Source organism: Rhinatrema bivittatum, unplaced genomic scaffold (assembly GCF_901001135.1).
Source record: "Rhinatrema bivittatum unplaced genomic scaffold, aRhiBiv1.1, whole genome shotgun sequence".
Taxonomy (NCBI): Eukaryota; Metazoa; Chordata; class Amphibia; order Gymnophiona; family Rhinatrematidae; genus Rhinatrema; species Rhinatrema bivittatum.
Window position 1 is genome coordinate 62,183 of NW_021821016.1, and position 23,027 is coordinate 85,209.

General features: G+C 47.3%; 1 protein-coding gene across 1 annotated transcript in view; it reads left to right on the forward strand.

Annotated features, from left to right (window-relative positions):
* Positions 1-366: 366 nt before the first annotated feature.
* LOC115082369 (ras-like protein family member 11A-like) overlaps positions 367-23,027 on the forward strand; it is a 39,212-nt gene continuing 16,551 nt past the window's right edge. The window contains 3 exon segments of the mRNA XM_029586602.1: positions 367-743; positions 6,968-7,024; positions 18,340-18,422. Coding sequence (XP_029442462.1) covers positions 599-743; positions 6,968-7,024; positions 18,340-18,422 — 285 coding nt within the window. The 5' untranslated portion in view covers positions 367-598.

Genomic DNA, 23,027 nt, shown 5'->3' on the forward strand with positions numbered 1-23,027 from the left:
CCACAGAAAAGCTGGGTGACCATGTGGCGTCACAAAATTCTCTGCAGGGGCCAGACGAGACCTAAAATGGCCCAGCCCAGCCAAAAAAAAAAAATAAATAACTCTGTGAACTTTCTAAACATGAACCCTACGCCAGAGAAATTAAAACACAACTAGTGAAAGAATAGTGCACATGTTTATCCTGTTCTCTTTCCTCCCCTTTCTGTAGCTTCTCCAGATCTAGAAGGGTCACCAGAAAGGATTAAGTTAAGGATTAGTCTGAAGGTGTTTCCCCAGCTAAAAATGATGAAAGATGGAACAGAAAAATCTGCTGAGCCACAAATAAAACCACTCACCCTGTGTCTAGTGGGATTGGCTTTCTGAGCTTCTGATTGGCTGAAGATCTGGACGCGGAGCTCGACCTTTCCTTCTGCCTCTGCCCCGGAGGCAGCCGCGTCCCCGGGAAGGGGGAGTCGGAGGCGCGTTGTGCATTACGCACCCAGGATGCGGCGCGAAGGCGGCAGGACGCAGCTGGAAGCCCCGGGATTCCGAGTTTAGCAGGAGGGGGGCTGTGCGGGTCTCTGGCTTGAAAGGCAGCGGCGCCGCCCCGGCTCCTGGCATGCGCCTCCCGCCCCAGGACACCATGTCCCAGTACTCCAGCAACTTCCTCCTGCTCCCCATCCCCGAGTGCCCCCTCGGGGACTGCGCGCCCAGCAAGACGGTCAAGCTGGTGGTCCTGGGGGGCAACAGCGTGGGCAAAACGGGTAAGTCTCGCTCTTGTGTGCTCGGCCTCTCCTGAAAGCCAGCGCACACATGGTTTCCATTGCAAGCTTTTTTTTTTGTTGTTCTTCATATGTTGGAGCGACTTTGATTTCCCGATAAGCACAGAGAGAAGCTGCGCTTTGCCGAACGATTGCTCCAGAGCTGAGATCAAACCGGACTTGCTAGGAGTTTGTCATTTCTTTAAGTTTTATTTTGGAGTTTTTAGCGAGTCGAGATGCCCTTTAAGGGACCAACGAATGAGGTTCCGAGACCCACACGGGTCCATGAAGCACCGAGAGTGCTCGCTATCCTCGTCCATGGGGTTCACATTTTCTCTGGATTGTTATATCAATGTAATCCATTGTTTATTATCTTTCTTAAACAGCAAAAGGCATCTCTGTGCTTCCAGGAGGGAGCAAGTCCCTTCCTAGTTAAGTCCCAAGCCTACTCATGTTCTCCCAGTCATAACCGGGCACTCCTGGCAGGCTCACAGCTATGACTGCGGTTAGTACATGAGCTGGCAACTTGCGCGGAGATCTGCTACTCTTTTTCTTTTTTTTCTCTGGAGACTGGGATACCTCGGCTGAACGGGCCGACGAGGACAGAATCTCCCACCGAAGGCAGGACGCCGGCCCAGGAGATGCTGAACAGTGCAGCAGCAGCAGCAGCAGCAGCTCCTCCCGGCAGGGACGCCGCTCTGCTTCCGCTGCAGGGCGCTCTCTGGATGGAGCATCACTGACCTTAGCACAGACGTTGGGGGGGGGGGGGGAATTGTCAAAAGCTGTTTGCGTGCATAAAACCCAGTTTTGTGTGTGTAAAATAAGCTTCTGAAAACTGCCCGCGGGGAAAGGGGGGTGATGCATGTAAAAGCAGGTGGAGGAGCGATTTCACGCGTCCTTTTTCGTGCACTAGAAAGAGGCACCTTCAGGGAGCAGCATTGGGCCAGGGAAAGTATTTTATGGGTACACTTTTTTTTTTTTTAAGTATGTGCGGAAATCTACACTCACACATTTTGCATCGGGTCCTGAGCCAGGGGGTAAACCTGTGGGCTTTGAAAATTCAGGCTAAAGTCCGTGGGTAAAGTCCTACGCGGACCATGGAAATCTACTCTCTTAAAGTCTAGTAGAGTGAACTTCCCTTATTAAAACGCCATCAGGACCAATTGCAGTTGTATGACTGGAAAGTTCCTATAAAAGGAATTACAGAAATTCATTCTTTAAAATAGAGCTTTTGAGGAAAAGCTGCCACTTGAAATGACATTACCACAGCAATTATTTTTCCTAAAAAGGAAAAGTTTGGGACGCTGAATATAAAACACTCTATTTTTGAGCATATTTTTTCAGCATCCCAAAACTATATATATATATATATATATATATATACACCCAATTTCAAAGCAGTATATTTCAATATCGGGTCCATCTTTCGAAACAGCCCTACATACAAGGAAGTCAGCGTCCCACGTCCCAGTGCATATTGGAATATGGAGGAGGCAGCTGGCAGGGAGTTGATAGAAAGGATGTGCTGTCACTGCAGTTGTGTGTGGAAAGGTCTCTTACCACTGCTAAGTGCTTTACTGCTTTGACAGCAAATAGACCATAGGCAGCACAGCCTATTCATTGCATGAGAAAAGACCGTGTAGGAGACTGGATAGCGCAAGGGAACCGGAGATCAACGGTTCAATCGCAGCTCGGGGCTGCAGCGATTGAAAGTCACTCCTGTCTCAAAAGTCCAGGCCTCGGTGGGCCAGGGGCCTTCAGCAGGAAAATCCACCATCAGAAGTAGGCACTAATTGGCAGCGGTCTCAGCAAAGAGGCCGCAGATTGCACGGGCACAGAAAGCGAACTGGAGTTGGCATCCGCAGAGCTGGGCTGAGGCCTGCTGGCTGGTCAGTGCTTATTCTGTTGCTGCCGCTTGCGAACATAGGAAGGGCCATTGCTGGGTCAGACCAAAGGTCCTTCGGCGCCCAGCGTCCAGTCTCCCACAGTGGCCCATCCCAAAATGTAAATCCAGTTTCTTGATGCTCCAGAGTCACCTGGCTAATAACTGTTTATGGATTTTTCCCTCCATAAACCCAGCGGTGCTGCTTGCCGAGACCACATCTTATGGCAACCAATTCCATAGCCTGTTTGTGCATTGAGTGAAAAAATACTTTGTCCAATTTGTTTTAAATCTACTGCTGTTAAAGGAATTTCCTCTGGTGCTGGTATACTGTTCCCTATTTACCTGTTCCACCCCACACACGGTTTTATAAAGCCGGCCCATCCCCTCTCAATCATCTCTTCTCCAAGATGAAGAGTCCTAACCTGTTCAGCTTTTCTTCCGAAGGGATCCGTTCCATCCCCTTTATCATTCTTCTCCTCTGCCTTTTCTAGTTCCGTTTCTTTTGTTTTTTTTGAGACGGGGAGACCAGAACTGCACACAATACTCAAGATGTATTCAAACCATAGACCTACACAGCATCATTAAGATGCTCTCTTTTTTTATTTTCTGAATAATTACTAACATTTTGTTTGCTTTTTTGACCACCGCCTCACACTGTGCTGAGGATTTTAACGCACTGTCCACAATGACCACAAGATCCTTTCCCTGGGTAGTTAATGCTAATCCAAAACCCAGCATTGTGTATGTAAGATTAGGTTTATTTTTTTCCCTGTGTGCATCAGTTTGCAGAAGTCCAGGACACAGTTATCACATTAGATACCCAGCTTTCCCTGAAATTGCAACTCAAGCAGTTTTTAAAGTGTACATTTTATTAACCGAGGGTATTACCTAGCCTGAAATAAATTATTTTTGTTGCTGACTTTCAAATAGTCATACAGGCCATTGTACTGAGTGCAGTGGATTATTGGACTGCGCTCTCTGTTGACCTACCAAAACATCACCTCCATTCCCTTCAGATGTTGTAAAATGCCGCCACCAGGTTAATTGCAGGGGAAGCCTTGCAAGCAGCTGTTATGGCTAAGCGGTGTTTGGGTGGGTTCTCGGGTACTGTGGCAGATGACCACGCCCATGGGGAGGAGCCCTGTGAGGCGCCACAGTACTGGGCTAAACACAGACGCACAAACACAGAGTTTAGCTCTTTTATTAAACAGCTTGAAGTGTACCACCGGAGGTGGCAGTAGTGAGGCGGTCTGGATGGAGCAGTCTCAGGACCCTCGGCAGAGGGGACCCTTATCACCCCGTAGGTATAGGGAGATTCTGGTGTAGGTTTCCCAGCAAGGCAGTACTGTGGATGAGATAGACTGAGAGTTAGATTACTCAGTAGATGGTAGCTGTTGGTATGCGATTCCACCAGGTTGAAGAAGTTAGGTAGCAGCACCGAGGCAGGGAGAGCAGGCCCTCGAGGAGCGCCTACCTGATCCCTGTAAGGCACCTGAAATAAAGCACAGGGCCCCCGAGGAGCGGGTACCCAGGTTAGCAGTTACCCCGAAGGGCAAGGAGAAAGCTTCCAGCGGCAGCACGGAAGCGTCAGAGTAGCTTAGACCGGCCGAAACCAATCCTTTGCTAACTCAACGAGCTAGCAACAAAGTACAGGCTTAATACCCAGATGGCGTGACGTCAGTAGAGGGGAATGCCCCCGAGGTTCGCGCCAATGCTGGAATAAAGATGTGGGTGGCATGCGCACGCGCACCCTAGTAGGCCCTTGGGAGGAGCATGGCGGGAGGCAGCACCATAGCCGTTCCGGGGACGCCGGAGAGGTCGGTTTGTAGAAGCGGCAGCAGCCATTTTCCCAAGGGAAGCGGGAGGAGCCGTGAACAAGATGAGGCAAATGGGGCGAAGCCGTCTAGCACCGACGGACGCAGCAGCAGCACATCACCACACAATTAGTTGAGCTTCGCTGGCTACCCTTGATGTACAGGGGCCAATTTCAAGGTGGTCACCCTTGTCTACAAGGCTCTCAGGGATAAGGGTACTTGCCAGGTTCTTATGGCCACTGTTGGAAACAGGATGCTGGGCTTGATGGACCCTTGGTCTGACCCAGTATGGCAATTTCTTATGTTCTTATGTAAGGGACCTCAATATTTGTTGTCCCATAGCCCTGTTCGTGTACTGAGGTCCACAGATAAGACGTTGCTAGTAGTTCCTTCTCCTGCTGAAGCTCATTTGATGTCAGCCTGGACCAGTCTTGTGGAATGCTATATCCATTGCTATTCATGAGATCGCTGATTACCGGGCTTTTAGGAAGCCGCTTAAAGCATTTTATTCTATCCAAGCCTTTGGAGGTTGAAACAGACCTGTATTTTAGTTTTACTCATTTCAGGGTTATCAATTTTAGTTTAGTAAATTCTACGTCATAAACCATACTATACTTAATATCGTATTGTTACCGGATAATAATAGCACCCTCGATTTAAAGTATGATCTATATTCTCCTTGATATATGTGCCCTATTGTAAACCGTTATGATGGTAAATAACTTAATGACGGTATGTAAAAGCTTTTAAATAAATAAATACATTTTTTATTTTTATTTATTTAACTCTTTTCTATACCGACATTCATGAACAAGATCATATCATATCGGTTTACACGGAACGAGGGGGTATAACTTAAAAAACCATTTAACAAAAAGCAAAGTTACAATAAACAAGGTGAGATGAACTTGGGGACTAAGGCAGCCGGAGCGAAAGACAGAAGAGATATTATGATTTATGATTTATGATCTTCTTTGTTATGTGTGTCAGAAATGTTTTGGGGTTTTTTTTGTGTTTTAAATTGTAATCCACCCTGAAGTACTTGTCCAGGTAGGGCAGAAATATAAACGGTTTAAAATAAAAAAAACTTCATTTGTCATTGAAATGCCCGGTTCTCCCATTTCACAAGGTCTTTCCGCAGGTTCTCACAGTCTGTTTGTGTTATAAGTGCTTTGAATATTTTTGTGTCATCTACAAATGTGCTCACCTCACTTATCACTCCCTTTGCTAGATCATTAATGAATAAGTGGAATATTGGTCCAAGGACAGATCCCTGGGGCCTGCCACTCTCTGTCCTGCTGCACTGGGAAAACTGACCATTTAGTGCTGTTCTGTGGGGAGGAGCGGTGGCTGGGTGGGTGGAAGCTTGCACTGCACTATCTTTGCTTTCTTGCCTGTTCTGTGTATGTGGTGGGGGAGGAGCTTGCACTGCTGCCTATGCTGAGGCTATTTTGTGACCAAGCAAGGGGCTTCGGTTTACAGCGCTGTCAATCTGACACCTTTTTATGTGCACAGCATAAGAAACATTCAACAAATTTGAAAAGGCAGTTCAAATCTCATGAGAGTTCATAATGTGTACCCTTAACTGCATGTCTGTCTCCACACCAACGGGCCGATACAGTACAGTGCACTCCGGCGGAGCGCACTGTTAACCGCGCTTGGACGCACATTTTCGACGCGCTAGCGTTATCCCTTATTCAGTAAGGGGTCGAAAACGCGCGTCCAACCACCATGAACCTAATAGCGCCCACAACATGCAAATGCATGTTGATGGCCCTATTAGGTATTCCCGCGCGATTCAGAAAGGAAAATGTGCAGCCAAGCGCTAATTTCTCCGGGCACCAGGAAAGTGCACAGAAAAGCAGTAAAAACTGCTTTTCTGTGCACCCTCCGACTTAATATCATGGCGATATTAAGTCGGAGGTCCCGAAAGTTATAAAAAGTTAAAAAAAAAAAAAAACATTTGAAGTCGGCCCGCGGCTGTTGTGCCGAAAACCGGACGCTCAATTTTGCCGTCTTCCGGTTTCTGAACCTGTGGCTGTCAGCGGGCTCGAGAACCGACGCCGGCAAAATTGAGCGTCGGCTGTCAAACCCGCTGACAGCCGCCGCTCCTGTCCAAAAAGAGGCGCTAGGGACGCGCTAGTGTCCCTAGCGCCTCTTTTTACCGCCGAGCCTACTTTGAATACTGAATCGCGCGCACAGGAGAGCGCAGGAGTGGCGCACAGGAGTGGTGCAGAGTTCCCATAACCACACGGGTCTCGCTGAAAAGCTTGCAGGCTTTGACGTGTAATGGGTCAAAAGATGCTGCTGCACAAGAGTTTTTAGGGAAGAAGGAATGAAAGCTCACGGGTAATATTTTTGGCTAATGTTTCTTATGTTGGTCCAGTAATAGCCTCTCACAATGTGGCTTCTGTGATGGGCTTGACAGAAGCTTCCTCAGATGTGAAAGCAGGGAAATCAGGAAGAGACTTTTATTTCTGCAGAAAGGAAACAAATGTATTGTTGGTTTTTTTCCCCTTGTTTTGCAGCGCTGATTGTACGATTCCTCACAAAAAGATTCATTGGCGACTATGAGACAAACGCTGGTAAGGCCTCCCTCCTAACTGCCGTATACAGCTTCACACTTTGCACTACCTGCTAATGCGGTCCCATCAGGTCAGGCAAGGCACAGAGGTTTAATCCCCGCATCCAAAAATGAAGCCATTCGGATTTCCGGATCAGCTCTCCTCTTCCCTGGGTCCCTTGGGGCTGGGGGATGCCACAGGGGCAGCCTTCGTACCCCTGAGGTGGGGAGGGAAATCTTGACCTTTGCTCAACAGTGACACCTGGTGGCTGGATGAAGGGTGCATAATGATAGGGCTCTGGAAGGGAGGCTGGGGCATGACCCCCACCCCCATGAGGACTGGCGCTGGAAGGGGGAAATTTCCCTTGGGTAGTTGTAAGTGAAGGCTCGTGGTGCCAGATCCCAATCCTGATTCTGGCGGAGCTGCAGGTCCAAAACAGCAGGAGGAATCTGCTGGGCCCAAAAAGATTTAAAAAGAATTGCACCCAAAAATGGAAAGACTACACGTGACTTTATTGCTACTGATTACTCCAGGTTCGGTGGCCATTGCCTAAAGCGCTTTGCTTGGGTAATTATTCAGGAAACTTCCAGGAAGCATTCACTGAACTTCGAGGAAGTGATGTATGTCTGCGTTTTTAACTTGAGGCACGTCTCTGGAAGACGGAGAAGATTGATAAGTTAAGAACAATTTAGTACCGCACACACCAAACAGCCTGGAGCAGTTACATTAGGAGTGCATTTAATATTTCTTTATAAAAGTAGGTGGCAGACACATAAGAAATTGCTGTCCCGGGTTGGACTGCTCAAGCTCAGCGTCCTGTTTCCAACAGTGGCCAATCCGGGTCGGAAGTACCTGGCAAGTACCCAAACAGAAAATAGATCCCCCCCCCCCCCCCCCCATGCTGCTAACGCCCAGGGATAAGTCTGCTTGGTTACCTGATACAGGAGGAGTCCCCAGCAGATAAAGATGTTGGGGGTTTTTTTCCCTTCCTGGTCAGGGCCGAGGGGAGGAACGTGGATAACAGAATTAATCTGGGGGGATTCGCCACCTGTGAGTGATAAAAGTATTCTCTTCCCCCTGCTCGTGGGCCGTGCAAATAGAAACTTTATGCACTCTGTCTGTCTGTCTGCTGTCTAGAACAGGGCTTCTCACAACTCCCAGTGATGCCATTGCCAGTCGGATTTTCAGAATATCCACAGTGAGCATTGTAAGAACATAAGACCTGCCGCGCCAGCTCAAACCAAAGGTCCAGCAACCCCAGCATCCCGCCTCCCACGGTGGTCAGTCCAGGTCACAAGGACCCAGCAGAGACCACGTCCAGTCCTCCTTCCTCACAACTGAGATAAGCAGGGCCTTCCCCAAGTCTACCTGGCCAACAATGGTTCGTGAACAGGTCCTTATCTAAACCCTTTTTAAACCCAGCTACATTAACTGCTTTCACCACCTCCTTTGGCAGCAAATTCCACCATTTAAGTGTGTGATAAGGGGAAAAAAAATACTTTCTCCATTTTGTTTTAAATGTCCTACCTATTAGCTTTATGGAGAGTCCACTAGTCCTAGTACTGTTGGAAAGGGTAATTAACCATTCCCTGTTTACCCATTCCAACCCACTCAAGATTTTATAGACGTTTTTCATATCCCCCTTCAGCCGTCTCTTCTCCAAGCTGAGCAGCCCTAACCTCTTTAGTCTTTCCTCATAGGGGAGCTGTTCCATCCCCTTTATCATTTTGGTCGCCCTTCTCTGTACCTTTTCTAGTTCCACTGTGTCTTTTTTAAGCTGGGGCGACCAGAACTGCACACAGTACTCAAAGTATGGTTGCACCATGAATTGATACAGAAGCATTATGATAGCCTCTGTTTTATTTTCCATTCCCTTCCTAATGACACCACACTTTCTATTTGCTTTTTTTTGACTGCTTGGCATGCACTGGGCCAAGGATTTCAAAGTATTGTCCACAATGGTTCCAAGTAGGGGCAGATTGGCCTATGGGGTTATCGGGCATCCCCCCGGTGGGCCGGTCGCACTCGTCACGTGGTAGCTCCTGGGCCGGCCTGGGCGGGGAATCCCCGGGCCGGTCGTCATCGGGAATCCACCGCTGATTCCAAGGTCCTTTTACTGGGTTGTGCCGCCCAATGTAGAACCTTATGATTTGGATTATTTTTCCCTAATATGCATCATGTAGACCTCGACCACATAAAATTTCACCTGCCCTAGAGATGCCCAGTCCCCCAGTCTCAGGGGCAGGCCGCCTATAATGCATAGGACTGCACGAGCACCACCAGCTTAGGAAAGAGGTGTGAGCTGCACCATCAACCACGAATCACCCCATTTTTTGTTTTGCATTGGGGAAAATGGGAAGTGTTGACATGTGAGGGAGGGTCGGCATCCACTGCTAACCCAAGGCTTCCCCAGGGCCTCGCTGGGCCCATCCCAACGTGAGGCTGATCCAGGCCCAACCTGAGGCTTCCTCCCCCCCAAAAAAAAGGTTCTGAGGCCTGGGGAAGACTCTGAGCTCCTCAAATCTCCCCCCCCCCTGCAAAAAAAAAAAAGTTGCCAGGCTGGGCCTTCTAATCCCCCTCCCTTTGAAAAAGGGAGCTCGGGCTAAGAACCACCCCCTGCCTCACTTCGGGGGTTCTGGTTAGTAAACTGTGCAGGTGGGTTGCCAACCAGTTTCATTTGTAAGGGACGTCAGAGGGACAGGAGGCGAGTTGGCATCCATCCGGCCCTTTTTACTATCCAGGACCCCCACAGAAGGGGTACGTGAGGGAAGGGGTGGTCCCTGGTCCTGACACCTTTATCCGGGGGCATAGGAGGGGCCCAGGGAAGGTCCCATTTTGGGTTTCTTCAGCAGTCAACCTATGCCCCTACCAACCGAGGAGATCACATCGCGCCCATCCTCAGGAACCTGCACTGGCTCCCAATAAGTTTTAGAATCCGACGCAAGTCCCTCACCATCATCCACAAAACCATTCACAATCAGCTCCCTCTCGACCTTCAGATACCGTTTAGACTCCACACTTCTACAAGACCCATCAGAGAAGCTTACAAAGGAACCCTGCACGCCCCCACAACCAAATCCACCCATCGTACAGCCACCAGAGATCGGGCCTTCTTGACAGCAGGACCAGCCATCTGGAACGCCATTCCGCCAGATCTCAGACAGGAACCCTGCCTGTTGACATTTAGGAAAAAACTCAAGACCTGGCTGTTTCAACAAGCATTCCCTTAAACCAGCCCACTCCCCCCCTTCCCTCCTGCTAAACCCCCTTATTATCACTGCTTCACTTTCTTAGCTGGTTCACGGTTCGTATATAAGTGCCACTTATACAGGGCACTTCCTGTATATTCTTGTTAAATTTACTACGTTTATCTTCTGCCTCTGGCTACTTCAGCTCCCAAGTTCCCACGACCTCGTTTTATTGTAACTTTTGCTTCTTCTTCACTGTTAATGTTATAACCCCCTTGTTCCTTGTGAACCGATATGATATGATCTGTATCATGAATGTCGGTATAGAAAAGAGATAGATAAATAAATAAATAAAGTCTAGCGAGGTCAGCTTGCAATTTCTCAGGATTAACTCATGATTTGACAAATTATCCAGGAGATAATTTGCATACACTAGAGAATCAGTAAATGTGCATTTCGTATGGCTGTGGGGTCATCAGGACAGATTTTGGAAGCCTTGATCTGCCCAAAATATCCCTGTAAAGCAGAGGTTTGTGAGATAACATCTTACACCTGCCTACCCTTCCTGTCATGCTTGGGTACTGCTAATTACTAATGGTTAAATCTGTCTCTTATGGTGCTTCAGACTGAAGCCTTGTCTGATATTCTCTCTCACTGGTTTAAGTATTTTTCTAGGGAAGATTTATAGTCATCTCTGGAAACCTCTCTTTCACCTTTGTGATCTCCCAGCTCTCTCCATTCCTGCAGCCGTCCCTGCGCTCTCTCTCTTTCCACTTCAGCAACGGGGGCTCTTTTATCCCTGTGTGAATGCCGTTCAGTGTTTACTGTATCCGTGTATTCACATGCTGTCAGTGCCGCGAAAAAATAAATCCCAGTCTATTAAATCTAACTACATGTCAAGGTACAAGTTAGGTACAGTTGCGAGTCTCTTCATCAGAAGAAGTACGGAGTCGCCGAGAAGGGGAAGCTAGCATGAAACTGCGGTGCAGGCATTGCTCTAGCATTCTGACCTCTGAAAATACTGGGCAGTTTGTATTGATTCATGCAGAGCAATCGCTGCAGCAGAGCAGAGCGGTGATAAATCGCTCCATTAAGTTTCTATGATTTGGTATCTATTGCCCATGCTGGACTCACTCCTATTTGCTGCACCTGTTGGTATATCTCTCTCTCTCTCTCTCTCTCTCTCGGTCTGCTCTGCCTTTCTGCATTTCTCTTGTCTCTGACCATTGGTCCTTCTCTCTGGAATAACCTTGGCATGTCTCTTCCCTGTTTCTGGTAGGCCACCTGCCTCCTCCCCCTAATCTGTATTTCACTTGGGACAAACACCATGAACACTTGCAACAGGTGGCAAATGTCTGTGATAAATAAACTTCCCTCACAAGAGAGTGATCAGCATTTGGTCTCCCTGGATTTAAAGCAGAGTGCCCCGCCTCTTCCTATATGAACGCCTGGTTTCCTGTGGCAGAGGTTTTTGTTTTTTTTTAATTCTGGGGCAATTAACATAAGAAAAGCATGGTCAAGCTGGGTCAGACCAATAGTCCATCTCGCCCAGCTACCTGTCTCATCCCTATAGATCTATAAAAGTGTGAAGCCTCTTGGCCTCCACCCAATCTCTAATATCTGTTTACGTCCTTGTTTTCCAGAAATGCATCTAGACCACTCTTCAACCCTGCCCTGCCGCTTGCTCTGACTACATTTCATGGCAGCAGATTCCACAGAGTATGTTAATTGCCCCACTGACCAAAGAAATACTTTCTTCTGTTCAGCTTGGAACTGCTAGTGTCCGGTTTCATTGAACGCCCTCTGGTCCTAGTATTTTTGGACAGCACAACTGCTTGCTTGTGGTTTGTTCTTGTCCATTCAGTATCTCATAGACCTCTGTCGTATACCCCCCTCGATATTATTTTTTCCAAGCTAAAAAGAAGCCCTCAGTGTTTTAGCCTTTTTTTTTTTTATATGAGAGATGTCCCAATCCTCTTGCTATTCTGGTTGGCCTTCTTTGTACCTTCTCAAGCTCTTCACAATCTTTCTGAGATGGGACAACCAGAACTGTACGCAGTGCTCCAGGTGTGATCACACCAGAGTTCTATACAGAGGCAGGATAATGTCTTCGGATTTGTCATCAACACTTTTCAAAATTATTCCTAACATATAGTTGGCTTTTTTTTTTTTTTGCTGTTGCCGCACACTGTACTGATGGTTTAAGCATGTGGGTCACAGGAATTCCAGGTTCCCTCTCTTGACAGCAGCTTTCCAGAGTGGACACCAGCACTGTGTACGTGTAGTCTGCATTTTTTTTCTCCCACTGTGCATCACTTTGCAGTTGTCTATATTAAATTCCATTTCTCATTTCTGCATCCTCCTGCATTTTTATACAGTCCGCTTGTATTGTACCTGCATAAGTTTGGTATCATCTGCTAATATTGCAGTCACACTTCTAGATCATTTATAAACAAATTGAATAGTACCAGGCCTAGAACCAACCCTTGACTCCTCCAGTATGTGACCTGGCCATGCAATCCCATTCATTGTCTCCCTCCCTTTAACCAGTTACTGACCCATGAATGTATGGGCCACCTATCCCATCATCTATCACTTACAGGAGCAATCGCTTATGTAGTACTTTGTCAAATGATTTTTTTAAACCCCAAATACAGTTTTGACCGGTTTAACAGCTTTCATGTGCTTAAGTTACAATTTCAAAGAATTTTAAGAGACTTGTGAGACATGATTGACCTTCCCGAAATCTCTGCTGGCTATTCCTAATTATATCATTTCTTTTTATGTGCTCAACGATTCTGTTCTTGATAGTTTTCTCCACCATCTTACCTGGTATTAATGTCAGGCTTACAGGTCTACAATTTCCAAAATGGTCCATCCAGTCTGCCCAGCAGATGTTTAGGGTTGTAACTGCCGCTCCATGCAGAAAGATTACATCAAAAGTAACCACAGTTATCTTAATTCCTCATTTCCATCCTCTAGGGTCCTCTATGTTTATCACATGCCCTCTTGAATCCTTTTCCATTCTTGTCTTTACCACCTCTTCTGGGAAGGCAGCACCATTTCTGTGAAAAAAATATTTCCTGATGTTCCTACCCTCTTGGAGTTTCATGTTGAGACCCCTGGTTCTACAGCTTCTTTTCCATTGGAAAAAGTTTTGATTCTTCTGCATTATCGATTCCTTTCGGGTATTTAAAAGTCTGTGACATATCCAAACTCCGATTATCTTCTACAGGACGTGGCCACCGAGAGCCCGTGGAGGGAAGATGTGCAGGAGACCATGCGCAGGCCATGGTTGCATTAATGCACCCACAACCTCCGAACCATCCTCTCTCATGCAGCTGAGAAACCTGTCTGTCTTGACATTCCTCTCCGCTTGGCCACAATCAGGGAGAAATCCTCTTTAAAAGTTCCCACTCTCCTGGATCCGGGGGGTGTGAGGACTTTTTGTCCATAGAGCTATCCTCCACTCCTGCTATCTGAGCTGCGTAAAGCACCCGTAAGTGCTCCCTCTGCCCAGAGAATGAGAAGACTCATTTCCTTTGCCAGCCGAGAACTCCTGGTTCGACTCTGGTGATTCACGTTCGCCACTGCTGTTGCATTGTCTGAGAAGATTTGGGCGACCTATCCTTCAACAACCCAGGCAGACTCCTGTGAGATCTTTCTTCTGGCTCTCATCACTAGATAGCTGAAGGACCAACTGGCTTCCATGGGACTCTACGAGGTCCATAATTCAACAGCATTTAGCTGGATAACTCAGGCAGGGAAGGTCCCATTTTTTGGTTTCTTGAGCACGACCATCACCTTCGAGAAGATTCTGAGTCATAGCCAAGCCAAACAGAAATGCCCAGGACTGCAAAGTGCAGAAACCTTTGATTGTCCTTCCTAATAGAATAAGAAGATGGTCTTCCATGTAATCTAGGGATGTTAAAAAAAATTTCCCTGCCCCACCGCCATCAGGACAGACCTTAGAGTTTCTATCCAGAAGCAAGAAAGGGCTGGAACCTGCAAAATGATCTGTTTTTCTGAGGCTCAAAAGTTTTCTCAGGTTGATAATATTTAGGTTCTCTAGTGAGTCCTAGCTGGAAATGCAGAGGAAAGATATTTAGGTTTATGTTCCAGGAGCTTGGGCAACCTAGACTCTCTTAAGTCCTTGATTGTCTTCTTCAGATCTTCCCCCCAAAAAGGAGTTTTTCTTTAAATGGGAGCTTGCCAAGATGTGCCTTGGAAGCTGTGCCCAATTCCTCAGCCAGAGCAAATGGCAAGCAGACACCACCATGGTCACATGCCACAGGGACCAGATCATAAGAGGCATCCACCAGGAAGGCTGTGCCACCTCCTCCGGGCCCATACCAGCAGCCCCTGGTATCCCCATTCTGAGTCCAATGCAGGCACGCTCTTGCCATGTAGCCCCTACAGATTTCTGCATTGCAGAGCCAAACTAGAAACCTTGAAGGATTGCTTAAGCAGGAACGTGAATTTGCTGTCCTGAGCATTCTTCAGTGTTGTAGCTCCTTTCACAAGTTATAATGGTTTTCCTAGTGACCGCACACACCAGCGTTTCCACTTGTGAAGTCGTCAGCTTCTCCTCTCTTAGGTAAATTCTACTCATCACTTTTCCGACTCTCGGGTTTGTATCCAGAGACTCCCATTCTGCAGCAACCAACCCTTGATCACCTGATAAAGTAGAAAGGATCTCGCAGGCTCTCTCATGCCCATCCTAATAAGATTCCTCTGTAACTTTGTCGTCCATTATACCAAAGGCAACTCCGCTTTCTTAAATAGGCGAATCGCTGACGATTCTTCATTTTCTCTTGAAGAAATCTCTCCCTCCTCCAGATTCTCCCCCAGATCCCCCTGTTAATCCCTCCTTCAGGGACATCACTGATATTCTGGACTGAGAGGATCTTTTTTTCCTCCAACTCCTGATCTGCTACCTCTGGGAGAGCTCTCTCACTGCTTTTGTGCTCCCTGCTCCTGGGGAGACCTAAGAGAAGCTCCCACACCAGCACCTTGCTTTGAGCAGGCTGCCTGGTACAAAACTAAAACAAATCTGTGGGAGGGGGAAAAAGGAGGAGGTGGAGGATGAAGAAGTCAGCGAGACAGAGCCTAAAGGTCCCACAGCTGATCCTGGATTAGAATTAGCCTAGGATCCTGCTCCTCTCCCGAGGTAGCAGGGAGTTAGATAAGTGGCACCATTTCCACACTTTCTGTGGAGCAACACTGCTCCAAGATGACTTACCGTTCCCGCCGTGGCCAAAACTGCACCAGTGGGAAACACCCTCCTCTACGACCACTGTGGCCTGCCACTCAGGCACGGTTGGGCCTCGAACTTCAGCTCCCCCTCTTTTCACTAAGCAAGAGCGTCCATGGCCATTGGCTTCAGATCCAGTGTAGCACAGGCCGCACACACTACAAAGGCCGCTCTGCTTCTCAGCTGGTACCCGACGTGGCTCTCCCCTCTTCCTCAAAACCACTCACTGCCCTCGCAGAAGTAGCTGGAATGGGAGCCAGGACCCAGAACTGGCCCAGGCTGTATCTCCTGCTGCAGCCAGCTTCTCAGTCCCTTCTGCTGCTTCTGCCAACCCCTGCCCAGCTGGGGTGGCAGGTGGGGTTATTAGTAGGTGAATCTACCACAGAGCAGATGGCCAGAGGACGGAGGGGGAATGGGGCAAAGCTTTCGAAAAGGCAGAGAAGAAAAAAAAAAGGACAGCACCAGAGACGGCCTCAGTCTAGGAGTATTGTCTGATGTCTTCCTGGAAATCCTCTGCTCTAAGTCGACTCGACTGAGGGAGGGATCAGACCCTCAGGTTTGTTGCCCCAGAAGTCCAACCAATATTCACCAATTTCCTCTTTTTGCCAGGCCAAGTCCTGACTCCAGAAGGATGGGTATGCTAACTTACTATCTGCTGGAGGCAGAGAATACAGGTAAGCTGATGTCAGCACGGGAACCCTATATATATATATGTTGACATCAGCAAACCAGTTGATGTCTGTCTTCATCTGCTGGGAGAGGAGCATAACCCATTTGTCTAGACCGGTCTGATGGGTGGGTGGAATCTGCACTGCTATTGCCCATGCTGCATCTCTTCTCTTGTTGCATGGAAGACGTCAGTTCTCAGTGCTAGCAGCCTTACATCTTTCCGGTTCACTGAACCTTACAGCTAAGACTGATTTATTTTTTTAGTTAATCATTTTAGTACCGTCTCAAAGCCTGGCCCCTGTCAGAGTGAACTTTGTTCTGTTGCCTTTCCTCCGTATTATCAATGTTTCCCCAAGACTGAGATTATTTCCAGCACTTGTAAGGGAAGGAGAAGCTCTGTCCTGAAAACAGACCCTGCCCTGAGAAAGGAGCAAAGCCGCCATTAATTTTCCTGTCTGTGTTCCCCCCTCCTTCCTCACTCATTCTTGGAAACCAACTCTTTTAATTATAGTCACTGTGAAGAGACAGGAAATCCCCGGAGTCTGTTTTTAATGTAGATCGTATTACATTCGTCCAGGCTCGGCCTAGTAATTTTGTCCTTGAACTGCCAAGCGTGAGAAGTCCTGGGAAGGTCAAGCTCTCTCTTCTTCTCTAAAAGCCTCTAAAAGCCACCGACCTGAGTAAGTGCCCGAATACCCGGGTCACTTGCCCTGTCTGAACATCGCCCTCCTCAGCCCAGCTTCCAGGGTGCGCATAACTTCCGGTTGGATTGTGAGGAGGCGTTCCCGGGATACGTTTCAGCGTGGAAGGTAAACAGCACCCACGCATGCCGTTTCCAGGTGCCCACGCGCCATTCTTTCCCCCCCCCCCACCCTCGCCTGCAAAGTATTAGGGAGGGGTGTGGTGGGGGGAGGCCTTTTCCCATGTGCTAAATTTCAAAGAGAAACCATGCGGGTATTTTGCAACTGCCCAATGTGCTCAAAATTGCCCCCCCCCCCCCCCACCCCGTGTGACTGTGGTCAAGTGCTGTTGTCTCACTGTGTCTTGGATTATCCGACTGCAGCTGGGCAGTAAGAGCAGCAAGGCCGGGTGCCAGAAATGTGCAGTCAGGCCCTGCCACCCCCAAGAGAAGCTGCATCGATGCTTCTGAACTATTGAGCTGCAAAGCACATTGGGATCCTATGGGGATAAAAGAGGCTATTTATTTATTTATTTATCTAACAAAATGTATAGATCTGCTCTAGACTACGTTAGGCCATCTGTGTAAATCCAAAAGTGCAATTACTCTCGAGCTCAGGATTCAGCCGTCAGCGTTGCTGTTTCTTTTGCCGCTGACTGTGCGTGACCTTGGGGAAATCTCTCGGTCTATACGACTGAAAAACTAACAATGAATGATCAGAAATTTTAGGCTCTTTCAGAAAGACATTGCATTCCTGTGTGAGGATGCTCACAGTGATGGCGCTCCGATTAATAAAATATTAATTATTCTATTTATAGGAACCGCCAGTGTAGGGAGCCTTCTGCGTAGGAATCCCAGCATGTGGTGCCCTGAAGCCCAGGGAGGGGAGGAGGGATGGCTGCTTGCTATAGTGACGGCCCCTGGCCTACCAACGGCGAGGAGGGTCCCGGCCAGCTGGGCAGGGGTGGCAGAAAAATTACCCAAGGTCAATGAAAGAAAGAGACACGACATTTAAAAAAGAAATTTAAAAAAGTCCCGGCACATCCCTTCCTATAGAAATGCTATAATACTTGACATAAGAGCGTTTCCCCCTTATTAGACTTGCATCAAGCTCTCTCTCCTTAATGGAGGAGTCCAGTCCTAAAAGGGAGCAGGAACTCGGAAGTTCCTGCTCCCTTTTAGGACTGTACTGCTTAATTTAAAACAAAACCACGTTTTGCTGGCTGCTCCAAGTGTAAATTGTGACCCTGTGCCCTTTTCAGTGCAGGCGCGGAATATCTGCCTGTGAGCTATTCCACCCAGGACAGGGTGATTCTGCCCAAAAAATAGGCCCTGTGCCCAGGTAGATACCACGGAGAGAGTACACACCGGTACACTAAATAGACTGGCACAGGGATGACGGATTGACAGATACAAATAATATAGGTGAAGAGTTCAGGATTGCCAGCCCCCGGACCCAGCACTGGCTGGTTTTGGTAATTTAGCTTTCTGTCTTTCTGTTGATGCCCCTTTACTATCTTTAATTATGTGCTTTATTGTTTACCAGGAGCCTTATATTCGAGGAAGTTCACTGTGGACGGAGAGCAGATCTCTTTGCAAATTCAGGACACGCCCTTTGTGTCATTAGAGGTAAAGCATCTTCTTGGTCTTGACCTGGTGTCTCTCTCTGTGGCCTGCCAGACCCTGTCCTGTATGTTTGACTGCTGCAGGGTTCCTGTAACCATGCTGGGGGGGAACTGTGGCCACTTTATTCAGCGTCATCAAGTGCCACCTTGGATATGAGGGAGGGGAGCCCCGGGTCACCTCTTATCTCTCTCTCTCTCTGCTCAGCTTTCCTCGTTTTTTTATTGTGTGGCCCCTGCTTCCGGATTCTTAACCACTTTCTGGCCTTTTACCTTGCGCCGCGTGCGCTCCTGCTTAGCAGCCACTTATTCGGACTCTTCTGTGCCTTGGCTTCTCGTCTGGTCCTAGAGCAGCACTCAGAGGAAATAAAAAAAATACATTTAAAAAAAAAAAAGTGCCGAGAGCTAGAAATCTCCCAACAAGGAGAACAATTGCTGGCAGGTATCAAATCGACACGGAGCCGTTCTGTAAATTGGATACGCTTTTCTGTTTTATTTCATTCACGGACTTTGTCTTTTAAAAAGAATGAACTGTGCGTGCCGTTCTCATGTTGTTGGGGGTTTTGTTTAATTTTTCTAGGAGAGTAATTGGGGATGGGAAAGAAAGGGAGGGAATAAGGAGAGAGACCAGGGAGAGAGGTAGGAAAGAGAATATGATGGAGTAGAGTGAGGAAGATGGGAAGAAAAAAGACGAGGACTAGAGCAAAACTAGAGAAAAGAAAGCCCTGCTGGAAATTCTTCCGGGACCGTGCGGAGGTGGCGACAACCCCGGCAACGTGTGGTGGCAGAAGAAGCCTTCAGCTGGCGCATACACCACCTCTTCCTGTACGTCAGCACATTGAGCAGCTTGAAAAGTCACGGGGCTGGATGTGCCGATCCCGTTTAGCGGAGCCGACCCACAAGACCCGAAAGGGCTCGCAGTGCCGGAAGGGAGTGGGGTTCAGGGGCTATTGCGCACCCCCCCCCCCCTCCGAGGCTGGGTCGTAGATGGGGGTTGCCCCTCCCTCCTCCCCCTCCATGACGAAAGAACCTCACGAATAGCGATGTTGCTCTTTTTGGTCAGTCCCTCTGCTGTAATAGGGCCCCAGAATGCTTTCCTTTCTCTGCGGATATTCAGCTTCACCACCCCAGCCACCTCCTAGCTCTTCCATAATGCTGCCATATTATTCAGCAGGTTTCTCAGATTATATTGCTCCTCTGTTTAAACCGTAGGGGTAAGTAGCTTGTGATAAGCAATGCTTGCCATATTATAGCTGTTTCTAGCTTGGCAAGAGAAATCCTATCCACCAATTAAATCCGGTTATTAGCAGACTTACAGCGACACACATAAGGTCAGTGGCCATAATTTGGGCATTTTACAACGAATGTCAATTGGGGTTTTATGGTTTAAAACGCTTTCTGGATTCCCTCAGTGAACCTGCGGTCATGGAGCACTGAAAACCAACTGCAGAAAAAACTTAATTCACAAAAAGACTGTAATTCTCTTTATTCATAATTTCCGAAGCATGGGACCTATATAAATCTTGAAACTCATACGCTGCAGTTACTTTGGATAATCCTTATATTGGTCGAATATATACCCCAGATAGCTGTGCATGAAGGCTCAGGGCACTAGATCCCAGGCCTGGTTACAATCAAGCTGGAAGCCCATGGCAGAAGGAGGACGCTGACAGGTCGAAAGACAACGATGCACCATCATCCCCCTGACGGAGGCAGGCTGCAGGCTGCCCTTCAGCTAGTAAAACCTTGGACATGTCCCCCGTGGTCGAATTGTCACTCCATGAGCTAAGAGGCGCGTTTGCTGTGGGTCTGAAATGCTGCAGAGTGTCTTGTGACATTTGAAGTTCACCGTGGGGGAGACTGTGAAACAGAGCCAAAGTGCATTGCCTGCCTGAGGAAGTAAAAAACTGAGACTCGGATCTGTTTATCCAGTTTCTAATTAAAACCCCTAACTTTGGAAGGTGAATCGCACTGAGGGTCTTGACCGCGGTCGCAGCTGGACATGCATGTGGATGCTTGGGACTCCAGCCTTAGACATGTTAATGTTTTAAGAGAGGAAATAGTCTGTAACTGCCATGTCAGAATTCAAATGCAGAGTGATGATGGTTATTAGAAGCACAGACTGGGGCAGTAGAAATGCTCGCAAACATAAGCAGATAAACACATAAAAAAAGAAGAAAGATCGATGCCAGCGTCTACACAACTTAAAATATCACTTCCACGTTTCTTTGCTTTGTTGCATTCTCTTTTGGTCTGATTCTTAAGTTTCCCTTTATATTGGTCCTAATATATTTTATTTCTTGTATTTTTACATGATTTAAAATTTAAAAAGTTCATCTTGTACTCTGGCTCCCCCCTCCTTTGCTCCTTCTCATTCCTCATTTTTGACTGCACTTTTCAGTTATCTGTGCTGTATTCCTGCTTTAATGTGAATCAGTGTAACGCCGTCGTGGGGTTCAGACGAAGATCTGCTTTTCGGCTGCCGTGCATCGTTTGATGGCAGCCTGGGCGCTGTGATGGAAATCTGCAATGCAGTGATTCGGGCAGATACAGTAAAGTCCGCGGGAGAGCAGGCGAGCGCACCGCTCTCCTGTGCGCACGATTCTCTATTTAAATGAGGCCCGGCGGTAGAAACAGGCAAAAGGAGGCGCTAGGGACACTAGCACGCCCCTAGCGCCTCCTTTTGGCCCGGAGCGGCGGCTGTCAGCGGGTTTGACAGCCGACGCTCAATTTTGCCGACATCGGTTCTCGAGCCCGCTGACAGCCACGGGCTAGGAAACCGGATGCCGGCAAATTGAGCGTCCGGTTTTCGACCCGACAGCCGCGGGCCAACTTCAAATTTTTTTTTTTTAACTTTTTTACCCTTCGGGACCTCCGACTTAAATCACCATGATATTAAGTCGGAGGGTGCACAGAAAAGCAGTTTACCTTCAGATCTAAGTTGATCAGTGAGACTGGCCGATGAGATCTGCACTGTGTTGGATCCCTGCCTGGCTTAGCTATAACGGTTATTCTTGTAGTAGATAAAGATCCCCCTTCCCTTATGTAATTAAAGAAATCAGTCCGAGGGAAATACCAGCATACGGGAGTATTGTTTATAAAACCCACTCGAAAATCCTTCTAGGCCAAGGCAGTTTTCCATTTTCAGCTGTTTAATCACATTTCAAAGCTCAGGCGTGCTAACGGGGTTATCCCGAAAAACCTGTTTTTTCCTAGAGAGCACAGGCAGTGATACAGAACGAATGTAATCATCAATCTCGAGGTCCACAATATTCTCATCTTGGCTGTACAGAGTCACATAAAATTGGGTAACACACGCCTGGATATGAGAGGAAGTGGACACTATCTTCCCCTGAAAAGTTTTAATTTCAGCTAAAGAGCCCTGAGAATAAAAAGCCTTCAAACGTCTGGCAAGATAACACCCAGCTTTATTTCCTCCCTCGCAAAAAGACTGCTGAGGAATGGCCAATTTATAATTCAGGGAGGCATCGTCAAGCGTCTGCAGTTCAGACACTGAGGGAGATTGGCTGCTCGTATGTAAACTGGAAAGATGAGATATCTGGGCCATAAGTAAAGACCTACGTTTTTCTCACTCCGTTTTGTTTTGTTTTTTTGCATGATGTCTTTATTGAGTTTTCAAATTCAACAAAAATATCGGTACATAAATGTCAAAAACAATTCACCCTTTACAATGTACACTAACATCCCACCCTCTCTACCCCAAAAGCCCCTTCCCCCCCATCCACCAATCCCACAGCATGTAGAGAGCCCGCCACACAAACTGAAGTACAGAGGATTATCCTGTAAATGCCTCGTTTCTAATGTACAAAATAAAACAAAACAATCATTGGTACACTGACATAGATGTTGTTCGATCAGATACAGGGAACCTATTTTGGAGATCTGGGGTAATTGCGCAATGAAAGGGCCCCATATACCAGGGAAATGTTTTGCCCCCTTACCCCCACATCCCAGACACCAGGTTTCATAATCCAATAATAACAAGTCTAACATTTCTGCATACCAAAAATAAAATGTAGGTGCATCTCCCACAATCTATCTGGCCAGAATATGCGGTAACTCCTCACTATACACAACCCTTTAGTCAGAAACTTTAGTTCACTTTCGGTGCCGGAGACATAATCTGATATGACCCCCAAAATGCATATGGATGCCTTAGATGGTATCCCTATCTGAAATTTATCATAATTTATCCAAAACTGCTGAATGGGGGCACAGTCCCATAGGCCATGACATAGCGTGGCCATGGGTTCAGGACACCTGAGACATTTCGGGCTGTCAATGAGTTTCAGTCTAAAAGCTCATTAAGGGGATATGACAGTTCTACGAAGAATTCACAAATGTTGAATTTTTGATTTGGTAGTCCTGTGTTATATTGTTTTATTGTTTAATGTTTTTGTAAATATGTGTTATGAGTGTTTTTATGAAAACTGCCTAGAAATGTTGATAAGCAGCTTATAAATTTTGAATCAATAAATAAAATAAATAATGTTGGTGCAATAATCGAAAAGGTGGATTTTAAAAGTCTGGCAAGCGCAGCAATTAGGGGATGCAAATTGCGTTTGCGCACGTCCACCGTATTTTAAAAGCT